This window comes from Doryrhamphus excisus, chromosome 19 (genome assembly GCF_030265055.1).
Source record: "Doryrhamphus excisus isolate RoL2022-K1 chromosome 19, RoL_Dexc_1.0, whole genome shotgun sequence".
In the NCBI taxonomy this organism is placed as follows: Eukaryota; Metazoa; Chordata; class Actinopteri; order Syngnathiformes; family Syngnathidae; genus Doryrhamphus; species Doryrhamphus excisus.
Genome location: NC_080484.1, coordinates 11,832,501 through 11,858,281, shown reverse-complemented (window position 1 = coordinate 11,858,281; position 25,781 = coordinate 11,832,501). Strand labels below are relative to the sequence as shown.

Sequence of the window (25,781 nt, the reverse complement as noted above, 5' to 3'; positions counted from 1 at the left end):
AGAAAATAATATAAACGATCGTGTGCACATAAAAAAATATGTTAAAAAACGCATGATCGAAACAAACTATGTACATTTTTAAGTAAACAAACATGATTTCAAACAGGCAACCAATGACACGTCATATTATTTTATGTCAGGCATTTTCTGAGACTCCTACTCAAGAAGCCGCCGAAGGACCCCAGTATGTCCATGCTTGCCGAGCGTAAGTAATTTTTAAAAATCAGAATTTTCCTGAAAAATGTAACATTTCCTTTATTTGAGCGATGACTATACACATATCTTGTGTTTCCAAACTCCAAAAGAAAGTTATAAAAGCGGCCAAATAGTCAAATAGTACCTGTAAAATTTCGAGTAGCCAACGTTAGCTTTAGCATCGTCTGTCAGCACACGTGTTGTCATGTGAACTTGCTTGGGATAATTGTCAGCAGCTTATTGTGGCTTAAAGAATACTTTTAGTCACATCAAGTTTTGTTATGTACATTCAATTTCATTGTATATAACGCATGTGTGGTTTGTTTTATTTTCCTGCCGGTGACTATCTCTTTAGCTTTAGTATTATTGTCGTGTAACGTGGCATTTAAAGCCAATTCATGTGTAAACAATGAACGTACACTATGTTTACAATTGTGTGTTTGCCTAACAAGCCAGCCTGGGCTACCATCCAGTTTCAGATTGTGACAGGAGTTGCATAGTGACAGAACTTCTCTTTCTCCAGCCCGGAGGAAACAGAAGTGGTCAGTTGATCCAAGGAACACTGCCTGGAGCAATGACGACTCCAGGTTTGGCCAGAAGATGCTGGAGCGAATGGGCTGGTCCAAAGGAAAGGTATGTTTTTGAAGTACTATTCCCTCTAATAGTGTGATCTTGCGTGTTTGTTTACTCTACTGCAGAAGGTAAGGGGGACACACACTAGTGTTTGAAATGTGAATATGCATGGATCCACTGTACAGACAAAATGAGTATTGAATATATGACTTGACTCTTTTTATCATATGCAGGGCCTTGGCAAAGGTGAGCAAGGAGAGGTTGACCACATTAAAGTGAAAATTAAAAACGACTGCCATGGTCTTGGCGCCAGTGCAAGCCAAGAGGTGAGCTTAAATGAAAGTGCATGTTTTCTTTTCTGGAATTTTGCCCATCATCCTCAATCCTAATGTGAGATATGAACACTCTTGTCTTTCTTTGTTCTGTGCATTCTAAGCTATAAAAACTATAATTATTCCACATATAAAGCCTTCTGAAAAATGTTTTTAAAAAGCAACAACGTTTCAAGCTACAGGAACCTTACTGTTATTATTAACATTGTTACATTATGGATGTAGTGACACCTCGTCGCAACACACTGACTAGCTACTCGCTTCACCACACACTTGCTCTTGATGCCTCAAGCTACTAAGGAAAGCTAACGCTACATATTGGAGCTGCTGCCACTGCTGCTGTGTTTTTGTTTTTGAGGTTGGATTGTAGTTGATGGTTGATTCCAAAAAAGTGGTGTAGAACATCTCTTTGACTCTAAATATGAGGTTTAACATTATACAATGTACACTCCTATAGTAACTTTTACACTCCTAATATTTGTGTTTACATCACTCCGCAAGCTACCAAGCTCACTATTTAGCTACTCCTATTTAACGATTTGAAACTGAAAGTGTTTAAAACAGAGTGGGGAAGAAGGACAAACAAGCCAAAAATGTACCACTTCCACATGGAATTAAAGGAGAATCGTTTATTCACGCTTATCCCAGCCATGTCATGTCCGTTTCAACCATGGCATGTCTGCTCGACCCTGCTGACTCAGTAGCCAGTCTTCATGCAGTGTGACAGGGAATGTAATCTAACACCATGTAGTATCGTAGCGTTACAGATAAGAAATTTGCAAGATACCGAGTGACCACAACACTACATATAACTTGTCTTTCAATACCTTTTGACTAATAGGCCATAGTTACGCACAAAACAGCAGTGATTTATTATTTTTGACTGTAATTGCGTGCCTAAATTTGCAAGTGATTCCTTTCTGCTGGTGTGTCTAGGATAACTGGATCGCCCACCAGGATGATTTCAACGACCTCCTTGCTCAGCTGAACAACTGCCATGGCCAAAGCAACAGCACCGGTAATAATACATACACACCATATATTTTGTGACTACTTCTAATTGCATTGGTTGACATCATTGGACTACTGCTATGTTGACGCTACCACGTGGGGACAGTAGAGGGTGCTACAGTGCAGGAGATGTATATTGTTTTATAGCCACTGGAAGCGGGACATTGTTTGTTTGTTTCGGCTTTTTCCTGTACTGTGTGATATTGATGCATCTTTTATCATTTCTTATTTGCAGAAACTTTGCCAAAAGAGCACAAAGGCTTCAGCTTGGAAGAGAAGTCCAAGACCTCAAAAAAGCGAGTCCATTACATGAAATTTGCAAAAGGTGAGTTTCACCATTTAAATTGCCAAAATTTACAATAATTTACAGCTTCCTGCATTCTCAATAATTGCCTGAAAAAATGTGGCTATTACCTCTTATGCGCTGAAAAAAAGAAGCTTTTGGCTACACTTTGGTGTTTTCTCACAGCTTTATTAACTTTGATGCCATCCACCCCAGACATCCTCCCTCAACCCTCGCTGAGCCCTCTTTGCATGGCTCACAGCTCACGATGTTGACCAGAGATCTGTCAACCTATTCAAGGTCACTTGGCCCCGGTCACTGCCAGGGGAGGTTACTCATGACGACGTAACCTTAAACTTTCATTACGTATCGGGAAGCTTCTCTGGGTGATGGGCACAAGGAGGAACCTGGTGTTTAAGGATGACTGGAGAGCAAAATGAGTAAACACTGGGTCATATTTTATAGGAGAGAGGCCTATAGTTGGGAGATTAAGGGGCGGACTGAGGGTTTAGTGCTGCTGGAGCAGCTTGGACCGTAACATTAGGTGCACAGAAATTGTTGTCACAGTATGCTAAGGAGCCAAAGTAAAAGCACCACGACCTTTTGGGGTAACTGAGCTTTTCTTGAGGTATGCTGAAGCATCATCGTGACATCTTTTTCATTCAAAAAGCCAAAGAAAAAGCAATAAAATGACAGTTGTTGCATTCTAGCATGCTGAGCTCTCCTAGGATTTATTTTTTTGGCTGGAAATTAAAGCGCGGCAGCTGTCTGATGACATTTGTTAAAGTAATTAATCAACGATCACTTAGTTCGGTAAACATCTGGAAGATCTCTACGTCATTCAGCAGCCACTTCCTGCTTCCTGTTTGGGGCATCTGGCTTGTCCATTTATGTGGACATAGCAGATGACCCCCCCTGATAAAAGCGTATCAGGATGTTTGCTACCTGTGCCGGGTCAACCCCAGACCCGGGGAAGCATGGCCGCCAAGCTAACTAGCTCAGATGTTATTCCAGCTCCGTTTTCGACAGTGCATCAAGTTGTGAACCCCCACCCCCAACCCCACCCCCTTGCCTTTGGAGTGCTTAAAATAGCCCAGTGATAAGTGACTCTAACAATGCCTTTCTCATGAGTTTTGACCAGTGATGAATGTGCATGTTCAGTTGGACATTCGTGTTGACTGCTTCATTGTCTTTGCCCCGGGACAGACTCGTACCCCAGCCTGTCATCAGCTAATAAATGCTGATGGGCCCCTGAGACTATTGAGATGAAATCCATTCCAGGAGATCCTTTCCACTTCTCTTCAGCAGCTGTTTGGGCCCATCTATAAAAAAAAAAAGAAAGGGAAGCACCTGACTTTTAGGGTCTGTCAAAGATTTTCATCTTCTGCGGAGGATGGGAAAGACGCCTGATGGGAAATTTAGGCAGGCTACGTTCATACGTATACCAGTTTCTAGCATGTTTGCCCGTTGCAGATCTGTCTTTGGCAGCGGAACACAATTTAATTTGCTTCTGCTTGTGCGTCTGGACCACTTTTCACGCAACCAAAGGGGTGCTTCCTCCTCTTGTATGTCTTGTACATGTCTTGTACAAATTTGGCAGCTCAGTTCTCCTGTGGAGTGTACATGAGCTTTTTGTACAATACTACATTTAATCGTCTTGTACATAACCTCTAATTTATGCAATTAATGACTTACCTTGGTAGTTTGCGGTGTCTTGATACGGGAAACACAGTGTTACCTGGAAGCCACCAACCTTGCCCCGCCCCACCCCACCACGCCCCGTTTGCATGACCAACCCTGAACACTCGCCGCCCTTTGGAGCCGTTGCCAAGTTGAGGCTCGCTAATAGATTAATTCCCGCTAAGCTCATTACAGGGAGGTTGGCAAAGTCAAGTACAACTCGCCATTCCCTCAATGCGTGCACACCCATGTTGTCACTATGTGCAGGCCAAGCAGTCAAGTCATGATCACCTTTGCCAAGGAGGTTGTTTTCTCTGACGTTCATTAGGCTTTGTGATTATGGAAAAATTACTCAATACATTTCTATATTTGGGGGATTTGGAAAATTGTGTGGCTGTGTGGAAAGGTGTGCAGGATTCTTTAATGATAAAGTCATTGTGTGTGAATGCTGATAAAGTAATGTACTAATGCCTTTGTGGCACAATTACCGCGATGCTGCTTTACATCTGGGTTTTGGTAAACTTCTCTTCATATTTATATTTTTCTTTAAATCAGACTTTCTGTCTGGATATATAGAATTGCTGTGCTATAGACATAATGTTATGACATCGGCAGAAAAAATGAACCTCTAAAATCACACGTTTTGTTATAAAATAAAAATACGGTTGTCCCTTGCTAGGTGCTTGCAGGGCCGTGTTTAGTCATTTGAGGGCCCAAGGCAAACCCAGACACTGCCCACCCCCACATCCTTGTACTGCACTGACAAAACGATTTTCATTTATTTAAATTTACATTTTTTCAAAAGGTAAAAGCCACTTTTTTTCCTGTTTTTGAAGTCTGTCATATTAAGTTGATCGTTACATTGCCATGTTTATTTCAAAAACAATATTAAATATGAATATTTGTAAGCTCTAATTAAAACATGCCAGGGTACCAGAAGAAAGCCCATGCACACACTGGGAGAGCCTGTCCCCACAGAGATGTCCAAACAGACATACGAACCCAGATCTTGCAGCTCCCCTGACTGTGTGGCCACCGTGCGGCCGGCTCACACATTAGCTAATGCTAATTCTGAAATAATGGCAAGCCATCATGTGTAAATAATGCCATGGCATCGCCTGAATCTTCCTACACATCCAATCCAAGTCATCCCTGTGCTGCCAGTCGAGGGAATATGCACATGCTCTGAGTATTGCTATGATTTGTGATGCTAGTCACAGCAATTTCTGTGTTTCAGTGAAGCGTCCAAATATCTCCCTCCCACTTACCGGGGGCTGCTTTTAATCGACTTCCTGTTCATGCTGGCCCTCTCACTGCCAGCGCCGAGGATTGATGGCTTGTGTGTGTGTGTGTGTGTGTGTGTGTGCAGGGGGGCATCAAAATCTCTGCTGCTTATTTGCAGCAGGCATAAACCAGTAACCCAGTTTTAATTGCAAGCTCCATCTATCACCTGTCATGGCCGCAAGGGCACTTGATGCTCCAGTCGTCGCTTGGTTATACCTGGAGGGGTCATATTGAATCGTGTATTCACCGCTTAAGTGTTTATTTGTCTCACCGTCCCTCTTAAAAACAGGCCCGTAGTGATCTTTCATGGATTTATCTGAACTGTGAGTTGTTGCCATTTCAAGCGTGTCCTTGGAAACCAACTTGTATTGAATAACACACTCCCCTAATGCCTCATCAGGCTCTCTGCCACCTTTTGGTTACTAAAGGGAAAAGTGGGCTTTTTTATCACAACATTATTTGCACTTTCACCTGAAAGCCTGCCATTTTTTGACAGGTTCTTCCTCTTCGAAACCTCCAAAAGGTCACACTTGGACGTTTGACCTATGTCCAGCATAGGACCGTTGCCACCCCCCCACCCCCAACCCCTTTTCCTATTTATTTTAAGTTGCTTTCTTGGTTCAGCTTCTCAGACCTGCATGTGCAGGGACTTCCAAAAGCCAAGAGTGGGCAGGGAGATAGAGGTTGTAGAGCAATAAATAACCAAATGTTATCAGAGGCGCGCTGAAGGAAGAGGATGCAGCTGTACGAACAGGACCCGGGGCCCGAGACGGACCAGTGTGTGTGTGTGTGCTCCAGGAGTCTTTGAGGCCCCGGCCTGAAAACGGGAGACTGGAGGCGTGGCGTGGCCAGGCTCGTCGCCAGTTTATTTTTCTTTGCCGTTTTATCCTCCGGAGACAGAAGTAGGCTCCCCTTTCTTCAGTTTGGAGCTACACCCCCCCCCCCCCCCACCACGTCATATACACACACTTGAAATGTCTGCATATTTATAATTCCACGTTGGCGACAGCCACTGTGGTTGATGTCGTCCTTCCTCCCTTCCCGTCCTCAAACGGGATATGTAACACGTAAATAAAAGCCACATGGGGTGCACCCCCCCCCCCCCACCACCTTCTTATCTTATCCGCATTGTTCTGTACATAATAAATTTCATAATTACTGCCGTCAAATTTGAAGTTAATAATTTTTCAAATTAATCATATTTCTTTGCTGCATTTTATTGAAATAAAATAAATGCCTGGGCAGGATTCCAGTATATACATTTGTACACCTCCAAATGAACTTAAAATCTTCTATTGTGACTGTTGCACTTTGAGATCAGTTATTTGATGTAAAATGTGTTTATAAATTACATTTATTATTATTATTATTGAAAATCAAGCTAAAAGATACCACACAAATGTATTTCCCTTACGCTTGTCTCTTCAATAGTTGCAGAATCACACTGTGATAGCCTGAGTGTAGATGTCTTTTCGGGGGTGTTGCCATGTGCATGTACATCTGTTTCCCTCGGCACTGAAAGGACACATCGTGTCGCCCTATTTGTGGGGTTAAGACGCTATATTAATGAACAACTGTATTCTTTCAGGGAAGGACCTTTCCTCCCGAAGTGTAACAGACCTCAACTGTATCTTTGGAAAGAGAGCAAAATCTGCCACAAATCCTGAGCAGGTAAGACATACACCTTTTCAAATATTACCCTTTATTAAGAGAATTTCATATAATTAATAGCTAATTATTTAAGTAGACCTGGGGTGTCTGAAGTGTGTCCATGCTTTTATTTTTTAAATTAAATAATTAATAAATTTTTATTGGCCTGTGGCACATAAAAAATAAATACAAGAAATCAACAAAATTTTGGGGGGGAAAAAAACAGCAGAATCAATTTGAATTTGATTTTTTTAGATTTTAATTTTTACAAGAATAAAGGGACAGTATATGGGGTGAGGAAAGTGGTAAAAAATATATATATTTACATTTATTAAAGAAAATAATCCAGTCCAAAATATATAACTAATTAAAAATGTATTATAAAGTCGTCATTTTATGTGAAATGGTCAGAACATTACCAAAAAATGTAAAAGTTGGGCTATTTGGGGGGAAAAACAAGTAGAAAAAAAGAAGCAAAAAACTAAGGAGAAAAAGTTTACACTAATTATTTTCCCCCCAATATCACAAAGCTGAGATGTAGGCTGTTTTTCTTCAGTATACAGTATATAACTTTCACATATTTGCACGGGTTGTGGTACAAAATGTACAATATCAAAGTGTCCCGTCCGTCCTTTGATTTTTTTAGTGTACATATGTTACGGAATAAATGTGTACTAGACAATGCTCAAATCATCTTGTCGGATGCAACATTAGTATAATCCTAATCAAGTTGACTTTATTTGCACTCTCAAGTTGTTTCTCCGAGCTCGGTCAGCTGTCCAAATTTTGTTGACCCAGAATGTGCTTTTGGTGGTAATTACTCCGTATGACCCCCCAGCGCTGATGCTACACTAAAATGTTTGGCTCATGAGCTAGCCCCGTGGCTCCAGATTAGCCTCGTCACAGCGTGCGGCTTTTTAACGTCGCCAGCCAGGCCGCCGGTGGTGGCGACAGCAGCGAAATCCAGTTAAAGGATTTGCACTCTGAACCAACCCCACCGCTGTCACACTTCTGTCTTCAAGGCCTCCTCTTCAGGGGTGCCGACGGTTGTTATTAGTCCAAGGGAAATTGTGGCTCGTTCTGCAGAAAATAGAAAAACGATGATGCTTGCAAAAAAAAGTTATGTTGCCACTGCCTGCCCATTCCAGGGGTCGTTAGTGGAGTACATAATTATATGCACAATTCGGATATCTGTATGAATTAGAAAATACTCGTTTAAAGTGATCATGACTGTCCCGGGAGTCACATGCAAAGTGTTATATTCACAATAACAACACAAGAATAGCATTCACTGATATTGTGTTGCAATAACTATGATATAACACACACTAATATGGCCACATGTATGTGAGACAGACCGCTGGAAAATAAGAGGAATATGCAAAATAAATCAGTTTCATTAAAATAGAAGCGCTGTTCACATACAAAGTAAAGAAAATGTCGGGAAACGCCTCATGTCAGTAACATAACAGCTTATATGGACGTCATACATCACCACAGGAACCATGACACAAGCAAAAGAAAAATCCTTTTGTCTTCTTTGTCGGTTATCACCAACATTTGGCTTGAAGAAATTGGCACCGGAAGATCCATAAATTCTGAAGATGGCAAAAAAAAAACAAAATATCCCTCTCGACTTGACTCCTGAGGGTGTTGAGCCACCGCATCACAATGGCGACCGCTCCTCAGCTGATTAACACTGGAAACGCAGGCAACAAACACAAGCGTTCGCTCTCCTAATCGTTTGGTTATGGCTTGTTATTTCTCAGCCAGGCGGGACTCCGTTGACCATATCGAAAATATTCAACACAATTACAATGGACTCCCACAAGGCCCTATGTCGGAGCCCAGCGCTGTCTGAGCTATGCAGGGAAGAGCTAAGTGGGTGATGGCCCAATCAAGCTGTAGCTATTGTGCAGCCAACGTGCTATTTCACATATTCTAAGACTTTGCGTATGGAACATCCATGACCTTTTGGCGTTATCGTCTATCTGCATCCAGACAAGGTGACACCAAGAGACCAAATCTGGGCCGGCTTCTTTGGGTCCCCCACGTGAATCATCAAGCACTTCATCCAAGCCGCCCACTACTGTCTCTCTTCAGCCGCCTTTCCACTCACCCACCGCTGGGGTTTTCCTTCCTCTGCCGTGCTTCCTGTTCGCTTCTTATCACTGCTCGCAACGCTCCCCTGAAACACACACACACACACAAACACGCACATAGCTGCCTTGCATGCCTCTTTTCATCAAAGGCTAGAGACGGACGTAGTGACAAACACTCGCCGGGCACTTCATTAGGAACATCTGCAGAATGTAAAGAGATTCAATACATCAATAAGAGCTGCGTCAATTCAGATTCACAATCTGGGTTTGTAGGGAGGACTTGCAGCATGTCATGCTCTGTTGTGACTATTCCGGTGTAATTCTAACTAAGACAGCTTATGATGCACGTTAAGTATGCGGAAAGTTAATGAGTTACTGCGTCTGGTAGTTGCAGTCGACGAGTACAACACCGTTTTGCCACAATTGCTTGATGACTGGATAATCAGTACCACAAAATTGACAATATTGTTAATCAGTGATGCCCATCCTTATTTAGCATCATTATTGTGACATTTCAGGAAGTGATATGTGAATGGCCGCCACTTTTTTCATGTCGTCAATGGGAAATGTATGCGTCATAACAGCATCTGTCCATCCGCGGCGCTCCGCTATCCATCACCCGTCCCACGCTCGCACGCCTCCACCTCCCCCGTCTCCTGCCTCCTCAACACAATTACTCACCGCATGACAAACGACAGGCTGCTGAGGTATCAGAAAGAGGCGGCCACTTTTTAAATGAAGGCGATCTTGGCAGTCTCCCCGCGCTTATCAGCGGGCGAGCAGTGCCCCTGGCCGTCCCGCGTCCCTCCCCTCACCGCTCACCTCCGGCTCCACCGGCCCTCCTTGCCCTCCTCGAGGGGTTTAGTTAGAGGAGCCGCGAGGAAGCTGCAGCCCGGCTTGATTTATCTCCTTGGCCCCCCTCTGCCCGGTTCACTCACGCCGGCCGAAAAAGCCGACGAGGCTCCAGCGCGCCCCCCGGCTCCAAAGCCCAGCATTAGCTGAAATAAACCATTCTGCCGCCCAGTGAAAAATGTCCTCTGATTGGCTAATTAATCAGTCAAAGGGGAGCAAGGCGGCTTGTGACTTGAGGGACCCAGGCGGGCGAGCGCAAGGGCCCCGCTGATAAATAGACTCCCCGCCGATTCATACATCAACAAAAGTTAGTCATTTTTTAAAAGCGCCAGCTCAGTTGAAAGGTGGAAATGAGCCACAGTTTTATTTGCCCAACCACCAATTCTTGTCTGTCGTGTATTTGATGGCAGAAATCTCTCTCATCAGCTATGAAACACGACTTTTGACGCAAATAATGTATATATATATATATATATTATCTGGTAATTGGAATTCTCAAATTCACTTGAATTGTATTTATTTAGTTTGCATTTAAATTTGTTGGTCATTTTTTTTGTTTTCATTTAATTTCTCTGGTTTAGTAATAGCTACATAATAAATCTGATTTAACATTTCACCGAATTAAATAATTCCATTTGAGGCCACTCAACCAAATGTAGTTACATGTCCATTCCTTTTTAAAGTGATTAAAAGAAGAAAAATGTCAGAGCACAAATTGACATCCTCCTTGATTTGGGCCTCTTTGAGTCAGACACTCCGCCTTCTCGGGTCAGCACGACCCCCGTGCCCTCTCCCACTCCCACGCCTGCTGGGCCACAAAGGGCTTGAGAGTGGGACCCTCGTCGGGGAGCACCTGTTGCGAGTGTCTGCTGCCCACGCTTCATCCACATGAAGGATCGCACGTCAGCTGGGGGCGGGCGCCCTCTGGTACCAACACCTTTAGGAATACAAGGCCTAGTTTAGTGGGCCCCAGCGTCGTCTAGACGTCAGGGAACTACTGTGTGTATTTAGTGCTAATTTGCTGACTGCATATCGTGGAAAGGAACATTTTTTTAACTGAATCTAAAAAAAAAAAAAAAACAATTTTCAACTCAGACATATGTAGACGTTTGAGTCCTGAAATAAATACATAATTGAGGATGACATAACTAACACCTACTCCAAGGTTTATAATAAAACAAATACCTTTTACTTTACTCTTGTATCCAATGCAACAATATTAGTTTTGCAGCTCTGTTTTGGGAAGAAAAAAAGAAAAAAATTACAATTAAAAATGAAAAAATATATAAAAACTGAAAATGTAATTTTAATTGCAACTCCTGTGATACCTATCTTTACAAGTATGCAATTTTGAAATGTCCAATCTGTATGAACCCCGATGAAAGGTTGTACATTTTGTTCTGTCGTGTCTGTAATATTAATGTATTGGTCATATATTTTTCTTTGTCTGTGTGGAATAATTTATAGAACTAGCGGTTGATGTGTTGCCAGGCTAAATAAAGCAGCACCATGGCGATGGCATGGTCCGTTGCGCCGGAGCAGGGCGTCACGCTTAAAGTGAAACGGAGGCACTCAAATTCACTCTCAGATAACATCTAATTGAAGGCTTAACCTTCCCCTTTTTTTCTTCAGAGGCCCTTTTTTTCACTCATAATGCCAAAAAAACATCACCACCCCGCCAAATGACACAAACTGACACACACATTGCACGTTTACCACCTAGCTTCCCGGCAGCGCCTCCAGGCCAGACCGTCTCGCTGACACTTACAGATTAGCGCTGGTGGGGAGAAGGAGAAAAAAAAAAAACAGGGTTTGTGTGTCTTAGTTAAGCTATAAAAACGCACAGCCAGGCTAATTAGCGTCTACTGCTAACTGCCCTCTTCGCTTTAATCACCGACTTGAATAAATCACAGCCATGGAAAGTAATCTATGCCGTTTCCCTCCGCGGGTTTGGGGTGGGCGTCGTCGGCGGGGCGATGTCTGAGGCGGTCAGCCCGCGTGCATAATGCCGTCTTCATTTGTTTAGTTATGATAAACACTCGTGTCCGGGTGTGAAGTGCAGTAGTTGAACACCCATTTATTTTGTTTTAACGAGTCCGTAGAACCCCTCCATGTACGTTCAATTCAGTCTTCTCTTTGCTGCTTGGTGTTAATCATGTCTCAAATGAAAGGACGTACAAGTATTGGTGCCACTTCAGGGGTAGCAACGTTACTGCATGGTTATTGATGGCGAAGCAATGGCTTTTGGCTTATTTACCAGCGTGTAAGGTAGCCACCTGTTTTTCTGTCCGCCCACATCAGGCCCATGAAGGATGGGCTCCTGGACCCGTGCTCTCATCAGGGAGAGACAGCTGGCTAATCAGGGCCTGATCCATAGACCTCGAGTATCGCCAAATTTATTATTGTGGCAGGACAATGAGGGCACCCTCGCGCAATTACGGACCCAACCGATATTGGCTGGAAATTATTGGAAAAAAAATAACAGGAAGTATTGCAAACAGGCATTTTTTTCCTAAGAGAGCAACTGCAACTTCATCAAGGTCTAATTGCGATGGAAACTAGGAAGTGATTTTGAAAAAAAAAAAAACTGACTTAATGTCAGATTTATTGAAACTCATTGTTACGACCCAAGGGAACGAACAGGAGGCGGGAAAATCAAGTCACTCGGATTTATTAATGAATAAACCAAAAAGAAATGACAAAAAAAACACATGCCCAAAAGAAACGGTCCTGAAACTGTCCCGGCCCATAGAAACAGAAGGACAGTGAGGTGAACGGGCCGACCCAACGCACCTCCCAAAAAGCGACAACAGGACCACTGGTCACACCAGGACAGGCTGCTCAGCGTCACATCGGCTGTTGAGTTGTCCTGGAGCATGTTCATATTTTTCATTATTCATGCAATTTTTGTCCAGTTTGACAACAATTAGAAGAACAGCCAATTAGGAATCAACTTTGTTGGCGGTACAATGGAACCTCCGAAATTCAAACACCGAGTGTGAATCACTGTCATGCATGAAGTCTGCACATTTCCACCTTTTCTTTGGCCTTTTTTCAGCTTTTACATCACCACATTGAGGGGCTGTGTTGCACGAGGCTATATAGCATACAAATCTTGGATGAGAACCTCCTTGCCGCAACCTGAACACTGGAAATGGGTGGGTATGGTTCTTTTAGCGTGACATAATCAAAAACATGCAGGCATGGCAACAAAGGAGTGGCTCATTAAGGAGCACATTGAAGGACATTAAGGCGCTGGGATTTTTTAATTTTGGTGCTTTGAAACTTCATTTTTTCTGAAAGTGGGTTGCTTGTCTATGCGGAAATGACAAACCGGGGTTTTCAAATTTTCGCACTCTGGAAGTCAGTTTGAAAAAATACCGTCTCAGGTCACCGACAACTTCAATTTTCGTGTGGTGATAAAACACTTTTAGTCGTTTTATGACTTTTTACAACACTTGCTAAAGATGATATTAAGACTCAAAGTCTAAAATAATTACGACAGTAATGCATTTTGAGTAAGTGATGGTATGTAAGTCTTTTTTTTAGTAGTTTTTAAGTAAGTTTTTAAGTAAGTACACCATTGACTTCGCATTGAGCTAACACATCAGCCCGCTCTTAAAGAAATTTCTCCACTCTTGCGCAATTCTGTCAGGTAAAGTTTGACAAGAAGTGCAGTGAACCAAAACCAGCCCCATCCAAAGCATCCTTCTCCTGGCCAGTCGCCGCCTCCTCCTCCAATGCACTGGGAGTGTGTCTGGCCTGGGAGTCTTGGCACATGCCCGTTGGCTTTCCACAGGCTTCATTAGCAGGGAGAGAAAAAACTGGAGCGTCTTGAAGGAGGCGGCCTGTTGAATGTCTTCCCACCCAACCATTTTATTTTTTTTTTTTAAACACCGGGACCCTCGGCAGGCCCTCCCTGTGTTCCCTCCACCCCCACCTGGGGAGGGTGCAGCGCAGGAAGGGCCCGATAGCTAGCCAGGCCGCTCCTCTGCCGAAGGAGCCTTATCTCAGAAGTGCACACAGCTCACTGAGCGCATCCTTTTCCTGGGGTTCTGGGCCGAGTAGGAGTAGGAGGAGGAATAGGAGGAGGAGATGCTGTGACATAGGTGCTTTTTTCCCCTCAACCTTTCCACTACTCAACCTCCATGTGCTCCAACCAGGGATGGCTGTTTTCTGGCTTTGGCACACAGTACATTCCAGGTTAGGGTTTGCACAGGCGAACATATTTAAAGTTGCACATGGGTTTTCAAAGGAGCAATTAGGACACTTGCAGGGTTCAATGTAATCGTAGAAAATGTTGGTTTATGTAAATTTAAAAAAATGCACCATTTTTGTTTAGGAATAGAGATTTGGTGGTTGAGCAAGCTAAATTTTTAGTAAATTATATCTTTAATCAAATAGTCTGCTTGAGCTACATTACAATTTAGGCAAAATTAGATTTCTTTTAGTTTTTAAACCCAAAAACATCCTGCAAAATTATTTTCTTGAATTCTTATAATTAGAACCAAGCACCAAATGTAGACCTAGGAGGATTTATATTGTTGCTCCCTGCCCAATGTATTAAAACAGTGCATTAAAAACTTTTACAGAAGAAGAAAAGAGATCATGTTGGTAGTTTTTGTAAAAAAAACAAACAAACCCAAAAACTAACAAGACAAAATACTGTGTATATACATTTAATTGGTTCCAAACCCCACTGCATAAAATTAATTTTTGCGATCTTTAATAAAAGGAATATTTTCATAGTTAGAGCCTAGAGGATCTGTTTATGACTTTCTAAATAAGTTTTTAAACATTATTACACCCCTGTTGTAATAACTCGGCAATAGTGACCTTTACACTCCGACTAGTCATTGTTTACACCACAGTGCAGCTCTCAGGACTTCAAAGCATCCTCGCGAGCTATCCAGTTAGCGTTGAATTTATTTCTAAACTTAAAGCCATTATCATACCACTTCAACACACAACACATCGTTTGCCAGATCTAACCGGCAGCTCCACAAGTAAATTCAATTGAACTGAAAGTGATAGCTAGAAACTTTTAAATGATCATTCTAATAACACTAAGCTCTTTCTTGAAATGTACCATTGCACCAAATTTGAAAAATACCCAAGTGGGCCCCCCTGGAAGGAGTAAATAAATGTCTTCAAGGTTGGTAGGTCTCCTGTTTTCAAAAGAATTTGCAGACAACACACAACTTTCCTTTCAACTCATGTTGCATTGTTTGTGTGTTGCTAACAATCAGATTTTGAAACTGGACTGCTAATTACATGTTAGAAAAACCAGTAGACCTAGTAAAAGGAGGAAACACGATCCCCAAACTGAGTTGCTGAGGTGTTTCCTCGAAACATGTTGCCATCAACACTGGCCAAGCGACTCGACCGGGCTGCCAATGTTGCTGACTGCATGTTGTGTGGTGCGTCGCCATGGCCAGCAAAGCACTTTCACTCTTGTTGCTTCGCCAGCCCTTCATCAGATCCTCCCCGGGGCGGCCAGCAAGATCCACATACTAAGTTCCAGACACTTTTCCCCTTGATGGAGATGTTTCTCAGCCACTCACCTTTTCCTTTTGTGCGGCTCATTTTCCCTCCCGGCTTCCTCCCTCCCTCCCTCCCTCCCTCTCTCTCTCTCTCTCTCTCTCTCTAGAGAGAGTAATTTCACAGGCAGTTGTAAAGTGGCCCCCGGCCATCTTCCCCCAAATCCCAGTTAACACGTTGTTTGGCGCTGTCAGCTCGCTTTAAAGCCACCGTCTCTGCTCTCCTGAGCCATTGTGTGAGGTAACGGCCAGTATAGATTTTCTCTGAAGTTGGGAAAGTTTAATGGTGGGGCCGTACAAGCACCACTCTCAGGCTCGGAGGTGGCTCAAACTTAGTTTAGCCTCAATCATCTCTCCGTGGATGTTTCAGTCCTTCGTTTCCACCCCCCTGGTGTTGTTTATAGCTAAATTGTTTATGCATTAGGTTTGTGTGTAATCTATAGCAATGTATTTTTTCCCACCCTGATCAATATATCAGTTTATCAAACAATGGTCATGTCCCTTATGGAGATGTATTGACTATCTGCAGCGGTTTTAGTGCCTTCTAGACTAATAGCTTGTGGCCTTTCATCAAAGTCCCGGGTGGCCACTAAACCAAACAAAACAAAAAATGTGAATTATTATTATTAGTCATATAAACATAGACATGAGACTCGCTTGAAGTAGGAAGCATGTTGATCAATGCACCTAAGAACTATGATGTCCTTTTTATTGTAACCTATCAGTTATTTCTTTAAAAGTTCAATATTTTGTCTGGAAGTCTTGGGTCAGTACAGTAGTACAAAAACAATACTTTCATCCATTTAGCAATGTCAGTAAAGGTGTTCTTGTGTTGATATGCAGACCACAGTCCTTCCACCTTATCACAGTAAATATACATAAAGACCAGGAGGGATTTCGAGTCTCGGAGGCCCTGCTTGAATGTACATATTGTGTTAGCAGCCCATCCTTTACCTTGTCTTTCCCAATCAGCGCAGAGAGCCAAAGCAGTATAATCACAGTGTAAAAGCATAAAAGGCCAAGCAGCGAGGTGACTCGACACAAAACACGACATTTTTCAATTCGTCTCTTAAAAGGCAGTCCCCTCTGCCATCTCCGAGGTAATAGCCTCGCTCGGGCTTGCATTGTTTAGGGTGATCCTCAGGAGGAAGTAGCGTATTCGTCTTCCGGACAAATCATTTATGCATTGAGTAGGCCATTAGGAAAATGGAGACAAATGGGTCAGGGGCGGGAGGTGACAAATAGACTATGTTGGCCATGTTTAATGTACAGCGAGAAGCCCAAAGGTCTTGATTTGATTTAAGTGACCACACTTATTCCTACACCGTATCATTTTGACAAATGAGTGAATTAACCATGTTCTACTTTTCATAAAGCATATCGGCCTGAGACATCCTATATCAGATCCCTATTGGTCCTCCACAGACCTCAGCAGAATGATCTCAACCCGTGCATACGCGTACCTCCTCACGGCAGAGGGCTATGTCCATTTTTTTAACGCAGGCTTTGCTACACATCTTAAAATAAAGCTCTGCTGTCAGTCAGCTACAGATGTGGGATCTGTGTGGTTGTAAAGTTGATAAAAAGTTCAAATATTCATGGGAAAGTTTCATCAAATTTAATCCATAAAAGACTCTGGTTCGTGTGCAAAATTTTATGACCCAGCCAATTTTGGGCGTCTGTATTAACCATCTTTGGCTCATTTTCCTAGTCACACAGAATATTATGTTCTATGGTTATATAAAGATAGAACTTACCAAAAGATTAGACTGTCACAATCAGCAGTACAACATAGGTAAGTTTCAGGAAAATAGCAGTTCCCAACAAAAAGAGGGGGTGAAAAAACAGCTCTTGTATTTACATGTAAAAAGAGCCAATCTCTGATCTCTTCTGCCACATTTTGGATGTTTTTATATCGTAAAACTTCTCAAAAAGTGACTTGCATCATTACCTCTTTGCCTACAAAAACATAATACGTTTTTGGGATTGGGAGTTTGGGTGTATAAAAATGTCTTTACTATTGAATGAGAATCATTGGGAACCGGAATGGTTCAAATTCAAAGGATGCCCAACTCTACTGAAGTACTAAAATTCAACCTATATGGTTCCATAGGAGTGGAACAGGTTGGTACCTCAGAGTTGGAGTGTATGTAAAAAGTGATTGAAGTCCACAGTAGCGCTACACAGAGCCACACCCTCTTCTCGGAGGCCGGCTGGACAAGCACAGTTTAAAACTCTTCCTATACAGTGAAACCTCCAAGAAACAGGATGGGAACAATCAAAAATGTCAATGCTGTGCGCTAGTGAGAAAGTGGTCGGCTGTTTAAAAGGCTTTATTGTCACAACTTTTGTGTGTTGATAGTAAGACAAACAAGTAGCACAGGTTTGAGATGTATGACATAACCAGTATAATACCTGTGGAAAACTGCTGACTGATGACACGATTGCGTGTGCTACGTGTTTGGTCCCTAGAATATACTTTTTTATTTGTTTATATGAGCCCTGCCTGGTCACATTGCTGTTGCACTTCAGGCTAATCTTGTCTCACTCATGTAAAGAGAAGCTGACTTCTGGCTAAAAAGTAAACTAAAAATGTTTGATTCTTATTTTAAACCCTTTTGACCTTTTAACACAGATTGTTGCAACATCATCCATCATGAAGATCTTCCTGGTTAAGCTTTGCATGACGTTAAAGCCATTAACCAAGCCATTATGTCACTTTTATCTTTTCACGTTTGTGCAGGGGAGCAACAGCAGAGACTCTCAGAGCGACGACGGCGAGGCTCCTCCTTGCCAACCTGACTCAAAGACCACCACCAACACCGTGACCAGTACCTTGTCCGTGAAAGAGTACTTTGCGCAAAGAATGACTCAGTTGAAGATGGCTCGTAACAACCAGTCCAACAACCCGACATGCGAGGATTCCTCTGCATCTAACGACAAACCCAAAAAGAAGACGAAAAAGAAGAAGTCTGCAGAGGAGATGGGAGCAAATTGCAATGCACCTGTTGCAGAAGATGCCGGTGATGAGGACCAACAACCTTCAAATAAGAAGAAGAAAAAGAGGAAAAATAAGGAGCTGGAAGACGGTGCTTTGAATGGAAAGGCCAGCTCAGCAGAAGAGCAGGACTGTGAGGAGGAGCAGGAGGATGAGAGGCCTCCCTCCAGGAAGAAGAAGCATAAAAAACACAAAAAGGAAGGCGTGATGCTCAATGGACTTGACCAGAATGTGGAAAATTGCGAGGTGGTGGGGGTAACGCAGACAAAAACTAAAAAGCACAAGAAAAAGAAGCAAGATTTGTGATGAATTAGTTAGAAAGGCGAAGATCTTCAATGCCAGTGGGCTGATCACGTTTTTACAATTTTTTGGCAATTTTTTTGGGGCCACTCAAAGTGCCTCAAAACATCACCGGGGAACACGCAGCTTTTCCTAAAACATGCCACATTGTTGTCATGCTCACTATGAATTACATGAATTATTTCACCAAAACTATATTATCCAAGTTGTCAACATTTTTATGGACAAGACAGATGAGTTTTTTCCTACATGACATCACACCGTATGAATTGAAATTGTATTTAAAAACCGCTTGGCAAAACAATGACCTGTGAGATGTAGACAAGGCTAATACAAAATAAATCCAAGTGACCACTGATGCTTATTTCCCTTTAAGTAAATACAGTACACACACACACACCAGTTTATTTATTGATTGTCCTTAATTATTGGCTTTTACCAAGCAGCTTGTAATGTGCTGTCAGGTTTTTGGATGATCTGATGAGGAAATTGGATTTCTTCACCTGTATGTTGAACTATCAACGTGTTGATCTGCAGTCACCAACAAGGGTGTGATGAGTCAGAGGAGGATCAAGGAACCACATATATATTTTCCATTCCTTATCTTAATCTACTATCACAATCTTCACACACCTTCAAGTGCTGGTAGATAACCCAGCTATTTTTTTCTTTCATTGGCGGAAATTGGCTTCCTTCCACAATAAAACCTGGAGTTCAACTTTTCCTCTAACAAAAATTATAGAACTTTTTCTCCCATTCTCCCCAAAATGCAGGCATTTGTTCATTTTTGGTCGTTTTTCATGAGAAAATGAACTATGGGGCTGAACTTTTTGTGCCCCATATGCTATTTTCTCATTTAAAAATGTCTCTCGTCAACTTCTCATGGCCAGAATCTAAGGCTCGTCTAATTTCTCAGGCACTTTTCTCACAACTAAACCAAACTTATGTTCTTCTTGTTTCTCCTGAGTTGATTGTTGAGTGACTTCCTGCTGGGATAATGGTACGGTCCGCCCTTTTCGGGCTGCTCAAGTAGTTTTTGTGTTTTGCTGACGGACCAACAATGCGGGTAAATAAATGACAAACACACATGTGAAATTAATTGCTGAATGCCATCTTTTAAATGCTGAATTTGACGCATGTTTGCATTGTCGTTTGCCCAGCGTGCCTCTTGATAACGTGCTTGTATTGTTTTCTAGTTAAAGGGTGGCGCCTATAATGGTCTTGCCTGCGAGACGCTGCATAATCGCACCGTGGCGTGAATATGGATTTAGGAAAAGAGCGTGTGGTAAGTATACTGTTTGTAGTTCACGGGCCCACACACACTTCCACAGTTGTTGAAGGGAAAGGGGCCCATACATCACTGATGCACAATCTGTCTTCAGGTGTCGCATCCCCTTCCTGTGTGTGTATGTGTGTGTATACATTCTACAAGATTTTGGAAGTGTCTCGGTGAGGTTTTTTGTAGAAAAGGTCAAAGGTCACTAATGTTGGACCCTCTCAAATGATCCTCCACGCCAACCCCACCCCTCACAAGCATGTTTTTTATGCTGCTTGCTTTGTACACTGCTACAAAAATGTTATGCTGGCATGATGAATTAAGATACGCCCAACCCCTGCTAGGTGTGACCCAATACTTTTGTCATGTAGTCCTCCACCCCTCCCCAAAACATAGGATGGAAGTGTGTGTGTGTGTGTGTGCGCGAGAGAGAGAGAGAGAGAGAGAGAACGAAAGCTCCATGGCTGCAACCCAGTATCCTGTCAACAGGAACTCCCAGATTTGATATGCAGTGACTTGTAGCCACAGAAGGAAACTGATTAGCTGCTTGCTAGAACATTTGTGTGTGCGTGTTAACCCACCTACCACAATCTGTACTAATTAACTCTACTTAAAAAAAAAAAAGTAGCATTCTTAACTGGTATACAGGTGGAAGTGAAGTTCCGCCTCCCGCTAACATTCTTAAAGGTCTTAAAAGTGTAAGAAGTATACCTCAGTTTCTAATAATGTGGGTGGTTATATGATTGATTGCCAGGAGTTCAGTATTCAAGGTTGGACTGTAACATTTTATTTATATATATATATATATATATATATATATATATATATATATATATATATATATATATATATATATATATATATATCTCAAAAGTATGCAAACGCCAAATAATACAGGTAATATTTCAAAGTTTGTATCGCTGGAGTACCTCAGTATTTTTTTAAGTAGTTTGAAATGTACACAAATAGTAATTATACAAAAATAAAGTACTACAAATTCTAACATTAGGACAATTGTTATATGGGAAAAAAATGTGTTTAGAAAAAATAAAACTAATCAAGAAAGTAAGGAAAATTGACAAAATTTATTATATTTATATAAAAATTCTTCCATTAGGACAAAAAAATGGGGGGATCAATTTTACGGAAATGAAATGGTCATAAAAAAAATCTAATTCTAATCAAGAATGTAACAAAAAACAAGAAAATTGAACAGAAATTTTAATTTTACAAGAATATAATAGTAAATGTTGTTTTTAAAAATCTAATAGTAGGACAAAACATTTTGATAAAATACAATCAATCAAGAAAACAAGAATGAATGAGGGGGAAAATGCAGTAATCTTATAGTAACAATAAATTAATCTTAATATAAAGAATTCTAACATTGGGGCAAACAATTTTTACAGTGTGATGCTGTAGGAGAAGGGAAAAAAATTCACATTTATGCAATAATTATTGCCCCCCCAATCATTTGACTTGATATACAGTATAGTATTCTACACTTCACCAAAGTTTTTTCCTACTTTACCTCACCTGCCTACTCACGCGATTTGACGCCGGAAGAGCACACCTGAACAGGTCTGTTAGGTTCGTTGTCATGCACGTCACCAAAGGAGTGTCACGCCAAACAGTTTCCACTAACATTTAAAAAGGAGACATGAGAAAGAAAGGAGCTTTTACTCGGGGTCGCCCTGGTGCACACCTCCAGTGGACTCAGTCATCGAGGAGGAGCCGAGAGTCCTGCGGGGTTTGTGCTTGTGCTCCCCCCCTCCTCAAATATAAAGCCCCCTTCCATGCAGGAGGAGATCCTGGATCACACCTCTCATGCAAGGAGGAGCACCAAAGCCCGTTCTCGCACATCCTCACTTGCAACTGCGCTTCATTAGAAAACTACTTTTTAGGTGAAAAGGTGATTTTTACTTTATTTTATTTCAAGCATTACATACTGTAGTGGCATTTTGCAACTTGTGCGACAAAAAGGGGGGCGAGTCCGCAACTTTGGCGGGCAGGGAGCGCGCACATGGCCGCCCTCATCAGCGCGTACTCGTCGTGGCCCGACTCCTTCGAGTGTCCCCCGGCGGACGGCGACGTTGCCGATGGGCACGGCCCGCACAGGGGAGCGGGGGATAAGGCGCCGGAGCCCCGAATCAGGCGGCCCATGAACGCCTTCATGGTTTGGGCCAAAGACGAGAGAAAACGGCTGGCCGTCCAGAACCCGGACTTGCACAACGCCGAGCTCAGCAAGATGCTGGGTGAGTAATATTATACAGTATTATTTTTTTTATTGGATTTTTATTTTTTATCATTATCAAACAGGCCTCTTTCAAATAGGACATCTTTTTTTAATTACATACAACTTGACTCTTATTTATACTCTCTAGAAATAGAATCTTGTAAGAAATGTTGGAAATGAAAAAATAAGCAGGAACAACTTGGGCACACTTTTACAAAAACAAACTTACTTAGTTGCCAACTTTCATACAAAAATGTTACATTTGTGCACTTGAATGAAAAAACTTTATGCTCTGTTTTTTTCGGCTTTTTCCTTAGAATCCAAATTCCAGAGTTGTGCCTATTTTAAAATGACATGCTTTACTTTTATGTGAAAGCTTGTATGAACATGTAAAAAAAAAAAAAAAAAAAGTAACTTTTTAGGAGCATTTTTACAAGTGAATTAAAGAATCTTTGTTTTTTTTTAAACAGGCAAGTCCTGGAAGGCCCTAACCCCCCCTCAAAAGCGGCCCTACGTGGAGGAAGCCGAGCGTCTGCGGGTGCAGCACATGCAGGACTACCCCAACTACAAGTACCGCCCCCGCCGCAAGAAGCAGCTCAAGCGCATCTGCAAGCGTGTGGACCCCGGCTTCCTCCTGAGCGGCCTGGGGGGCCCCGACCAGAACTCCCTTCCCGAGCAGCGAGCCCTCTGCCGCCCCATGGAGAAGGACGGGGGCAGCCCTGTTGGCGTCCGCAGCGGCTTCTCCAGCCCCAGCCCCGCTCTGCCCAGCGTGCGAAGCTTTCGAGACCCCGCCGCTTCAAACAGTTTTGACACCTACCCATACGGTCTACCCACCCCTCCGGAGATGTCCCCCTTGGACGCTGTGGACCACGAGCACGTGCCCCCTTCTTATTACTCCGGGGGCACTGCGCTCACCTGTACATCTTCAGCCTCTCATTCTGAGGAGCAACACCAGAATCACATGAGCAGCCCGCCGCCATACCACATGGACTACACCCAGACCCAAATCCACTGTGGGGGCGCACACATGCCCCACATGGTCCCCACGGGCGGTGGCAGCAGCACTGGACTGATTCCTCCTTTGTCTTACTACAGTCCCTCCCCGTTCCCGCAGATTCACCTCCACCATCCAGGCCACCTCGGTCAGCTGTCCCCCCCACCAGAGACACAGGCCCACCTGGAGACCCTGGACCAGCTGAGTCAAGCTGAACTCCTGGGCGAGGTAGACCGTAACGAGTTTGACCAGTACCTGAACTCCAACGGGGGCGGTGGCTTCCATTCTGAGCAAGCCGCCATCACAGGCCACATCCAGGTGTCGTCCGCTTCGTCCGTCTCCACCTTGCCGTGTCCCAGTAGCACCACGGAGACCAGTCTCATCTCGGTGCTGGCCGATGCCACCGCCGCCTACTACAACAACTACGGCATCTCATGAGCAACTGACAATGGAGCAGAACCTGAGAGGAACACTCAAACGGGACGCCTCAGGGATCTCTAGTAGGCCACCTGTACATTTCAAAACCACAGTGAAAGACTTGTAAATGTAGAACCACTAAAGACGTGTACAGACGCTAATTTAAGTCTTTTTTGTAATTAAATGAGCCTTTTTTTAGTTGGACTATACTCCCTATGAAAGGCTTAATAATAATAATAATAATAAATGCAGTATATATTATATATCTAAAACTATGAAGATGGAATAATAGCTACAGTGTAAAATGTATGCTGATTTAGACTTGTGGATAATTTAAAGTTGCAATTTTCTTTTGAAATTTAATTTCACACATTTTTGCTGTCCTGTACAAAGCAAAAAGAGTCCTCAATAAAATCAAATAATAAAAACCATGCAAATATAGAGTATGTTGTCGTGCTGTACGCCCACCGCCCGCTATCATCGGGGTGCTTTTTTGCAGAGGATTAGCCCGCCTCCATCCTACAAGCGTGCTTTTGTGCCCGTTCTTCATGTACGCTTCTATCTTGCTGATGCAGACCTTTCATAATCTCAGCGTACATAAATAAAGAAATACGTGAGAACACAGCAAGGCCTCATTTTATACACATTTTTCCTCTTTTTTTTTTTTTTCCCCACAGAAGGAATTCGGGGGGCTTTTGACAAATCCTGGCTGGTCTTCCTGCGTTTTTTTGGGAAGGCTTGAGTCGTGCTTCTTGTAAAGAGGATGTGGCGGAGGAGCAGTGTTTCCTGCCTGATAAGGTGTGTATGGGCTTGTGTGGGGCGGGGGGAAGCTCTCCATGTCAGGATGTTTGGGCCTGGCTGGACCAGCCATTAAAGAACCAGAGGGATGTGGTCATGCTGCTATTCCTAGGAAACTGTAGCGCTGTGTCGACTCGCCCGTCTTTGCGCAGCAGGGCTTTGAGATCCGAAAAGACATAGCACACAAATCATTTCTTTAAAAACACGAGCAGGGATGACAACATTCATCATGTTTGCAGCTCGTTCCTTCAGGGTGATGACATTACCCCGTTTAGAGGCGGGGTCAGAGTGGTGCCCCCAGGCAGGGTGGCGATATTAGGGGTCGTCGGGGTCAGCGGACTCCCTCGGTATGTGTTGGCGTGTCCCATCCATTCACTCAAGGACAAACAAGAATCTTCATTATAAACACAACATTGGCTTTACTTACGACATCACGCCATCACGGCAGGTGTGTTTGTGTCAGCCAGGGTGTCCAATTTTTTTTTTTTACTTTGTCTTATATTATATTATGGAATATTAATTTTAGGAAAAAGTTATGTTAGAATATTCAAGTCTAAATATAGGAGTAAAGTCATAGTTACAAGAAAGAAAATATACAAATATATACAAATATCATCAGAAATGAAAAAAAAACAGCTGGAATTTAAAGAGAAACTAATATGACTAATTTTAATAGCATAGAATTGAAATATTGTATGTTATTTTTTTAATATAAAGTTTTTAAATAAAGGTTATATTGAGAAAAAAAAATGTCACACATTTTTTGGAAGACGTTCCAAAATTATCGGAATAAATTCAACCTAAATGGTTGACGAGTGTCATGGTTGATGCTCCAGAAAACACAAACACCTAGCTTTTTAGCATATTATTGAACATCCCAATATTTTCATAGTTAGAACATAAAGAAAAACTTTATGACATTTTTGACACAGTTTCTTTGCGTCATTAGACTGTAGAAATGAAATAACACACCTAGAGTGACCTTCACACTTTTTATTTTTTTTTTTTCGCATTACAACTCTCATGCTGCAGGGACTCGAGACGGCCAGTTAGTCTGGAATTTATATTAAAAAAAACAATAAACTTACCACTTCCCCACTGGATGTGAGGAGAACTCTTTTTCACTCTATCATGTCGGACATGCCGTGAATGACTTCATGACTTCATGCAGTGTTAAGGTAATAAGGTGCCACTAATTATGGGGCCTGCTTGCAAACCGAGGTACAATGTGTATGTAAACTGGGGATAGAGTGTACAATG

The 25,781-nt window shown here is 42.5% G+C and overlaps 2 protein-coding genes across 2 annotated transcripts; both read left to right on the top strand.

The window, feature by feature from the left end:
- Positions 1-145: 145 nt before the first annotated feature.
- pinx1 (PIN2 (TERF1) interacting telomerase inhibitor 1) lies at positions 146-19,890 on the top strand. Its single transcript, XM_058056741.1, has 7 exons — positions 146-205; positions 719-828; positions 1,002-1,094; positions 2,037-2,118; positions 2,347-2,436; positions 6,947-7,029; positions 18,246-19,890. The coding sequence occupies exons 1-7, from the start codon at positions 187-189 to the stop codon at positions 18,804-18,806; spliced, it is 1,038 nt and encodes a 345-aa protein (XP_057912724.1). The 5' UTR covers positions 146-186; the 3' UTR covers positions 18,807-19,890.
- A 1,179-nt stretch (positions 19,891-21,069) lies between these two features.
- Positions 21,070-25,132, top strand: sox7 (SRY-box transcription factor 7). Its single transcript, XM_058056737.1, has 2 exons — positions 21,070-22,331; positions 22,783-25,132. The coding sequence occupies exons 1-2, from the start codon at positions 22,100-22,102 to the stop codon at positions 23,742-23,744; spliced, it is 1,194 nt and encodes a 397-aa protein (XP_057912720.1). The 5' UTR covers positions 21,070-22,099; the 3' UTR covers positions 23,745-25,132.
- Positions 25,133-25,781: the final 649 nt, after the last annotated feature.

Coding starts and splice junctions, on each gene's coding strand:
- pinx1 (XM_058056741.1), top strand. Junction 2,119..2,346: donor TGGCCAAAGCAACAGCACCG/GTAATAATACAT, acceptor TCTTATTTGCAG/AAACTTTGCCAAAAGAGCAC. Junction 2,437..6,946: donor TTACATGAAATTTGCAAAAG/GTGAGTTTCACC, acceptor GTATTCTTTCAG/GGAAGGACCTTTCCTCCCGA.
- sox7 (XM_058056737.1), top strand. CDS start 22,100: ATGGCCGCCCTCATCAGCGCGTACTCGTCGTGGCCCGACTCCTTCGAG. Junction 22,332..22,782: donor CGAGCTCAGCAAGATGCTGG/GTGAGTAATATT, acceptor TTTTTTAAACAG/GCAAGTCCTGGAAGGCCCTA.